The sequence below is a fragment of the Gastrolobium bilobum genome, unplaced genomic scaffold (genome assembly GCF_033153095.1).
Source record: "Gastrolobium bilobum isolate Gb01-03AN ecotype WA unplaced genomic scaffold, APGP_CSIRO_Gbil_v1 utg25662, whole genome shotgun sequence".
Classification (NCBI taxonomy): domain Eukaryota; kingdom Viridiplantae; phylum Streptophyta; class Magnoliopsida; order Fabales; family Fabaceae; genus Gastrolobium; species Gastrolobium bilobum.
The window spans coordinates 188,389-190,549 of NW_026896049.1; the positions used below are offsets into that span (position 1 = coordinate 188,389).

A 2,161-nucleotide genomic window follows, 5' to 3' on the forward strand; every position below is an offset into this window, starting at 1 on the left:
AAACAGACGTTGGCTTCACTTTTATGCTCATTCTTTAGCATGTCAATTCTCTGATCACAAACTCCATTATTAGAACCAAACATAGCATTAATGATGTTCTCATTATTGAGTTGCTTCATAGGAGAAGCAAGGATAGGGATATGTTGGCTTTCAGATATAATCTCCATGTAATTGAGTTGGCTAGGATACGAAGCACCAGTCTTCTGAGCCATGTTTTGAATGAAACAGACGTTGGCTTCACTTTTATGCTCATTCTTTAGCATGTCAATTCTCTGATCACAAACTCCATTATTAGAACCAAACATAGCATTAATGATGTTCCCATTATTGAGTTGCTTCATAGGAGAAGCAGGGATAGGGATATGTTGGCTTTCAGATATAATCTCCATGTAATTGAGTTGGCTAGGATACGAAGAACCAGTCTTCTGAGCCATGTTTTGAATGAAACAGACGTTGGCTTCACTTTTATGCTCATTCTTTAGCATGTCAATTCTCTGATTACAAACTCCATTATTAGAACCAAACATAGCATTAATGATGTTCCCATTATTGAGTTGCTTCATAGGAGAAGCAGGGATAGGGATATGTTGGCTTTCAGATATAATCTCCATGTAATTGAGTTGGCTAGGATACGAAGCACCAGTCTTCTGAACCATGTTTTGAATGAAATAGACGTTGGCTTCACTTTTATGCTCATTCTTTAGCATGTCAATTCTCTGATCACAAACTCCATTATTAGAACCAAACATAGCATTAATGATGTTCTCATTATTGAGTTGCTTCAAAGGAGAAGCAAGGATAGGGATATGTTGGCTTTCAGATATAATCTCCATGTAATTGAGTTGGCTAGGATACGAAGCACCAGTCTTCTGAGCCATGTTTTGAATGAAACAGACGTTGGCTTCACTTTTATGCTCATTCTTTAGCATGTCAATTCTCTGATTACAAACTCCATTATTAGAACCAAACATAGCATTAATGATGTTCCCATTATTGAGTTGCTTCATAAGAGAAGCAGGGATAGGGATATGTTGGCTTTCAGATATAATCTCCATGTAATTGAGTTAGCTAGGGTACGAAGAACCAGTCTTCTGAGCCATGTTTTGAATGAAACAGACGTTGGCTTCACTTTTATGCTCATTCTTTAGCATGTTAATTCTCTGATCACAAGCTCCAATCTTATCATCCAACATAGCAATGAAATCCTCCAGCTGCTCCTCTCCTAAGTTGATGAAGCTTGGATGTCAAGTTGGATACTTTGTCTTCAAGATATCTTTATTCACTCTGGAAATCTCAGCTTCAACCATGTTCTTCTTATTCTTGAAAAAGTCTTCAAGATCAAAGGCCTTGAGGGGTTTCTTATTTTTTTGACGCTCATACTTTTCAATGATAGAGTGTGCCTTTATAGGGTCTCGGGGCCAAGTCATAGGTTGAGCATCCCCATTCTCATCATACACAATTAAGCAAGCTTCAACTCCACACATAGTTGAAAATTCGGATACTTTCTTCATTAGTCCCTTCCTTCTCTGCATGAAAGTTTCTTTTCGAGCTTTATCATTTGGAATACGTTTGAAGGTTGTCCTTGAACGGCCCATGTCCTACAGCACACACACACACACATATATATATATATACAAAAAGTTATCAATCATACAGTACTTGATGTTAGAGCTCGATAATTTTTAGATCAATGGCTCTGATAATGTTATAATAGTTATCAATGGACAACTTCTTGAGCTATTATAACATTATCAAGAAGTCGTCCATTCCATGCGCAGAAAAAAAAACTTTATATATTCCTTAATTTTCTTGGGTTTCAGGTCTCAGAGGTAGATTCTGTTAAACTGTCACACGTTGCATTATCAACAGTTCAAAAAAGAAAGGTTCTTTGGAATTGTATTTGATGGAGAGGGCGAAGGAACGAAGAAGCAGACATGGCCATGGTTATTGGTAAGTGAAAAACAAGATCTTTTAAGAGAAGTAACTATTCAAAGGGAGAAGAGCGTCTCAAATCATCAAGAAACCAAGACTTTTATATAATCTAAGTTTTAGCCTATCAAACTCTTTTGACTATGAAATTCAGGTTCCAAGAAAGAAAGAAAGAATTTGTGTTTTTTTTTCTAATGGAAATAGAATAAAATAGAACAGAATTAAAAAGAAA

At 36.3% G+C, this 2,161-nt stretch overlaps 1 protein-coding gene across 1 annotated transcript; it reads right to left on the reverse strand.

Moving 5' to 3' along the window:
• Positions 1-1,244: 1,244 nt before the first annotated feature.
• On the reverse strand, positions 1,245-1,595 carry LOC133297443 (agamous-like MADS-box protein AGL82). The gene has a single exon (XM_061496587.1). The coding sequence runs from the start codon at positions 1,593-1,595 to the stop codon at positions 1,245-1,247; it is 351 nt and encodes a 116-aa protein (XP_061352571.1).
• Between the last annotated feature and the right edge of the window lie 566 nt (positions 1,596-2,161).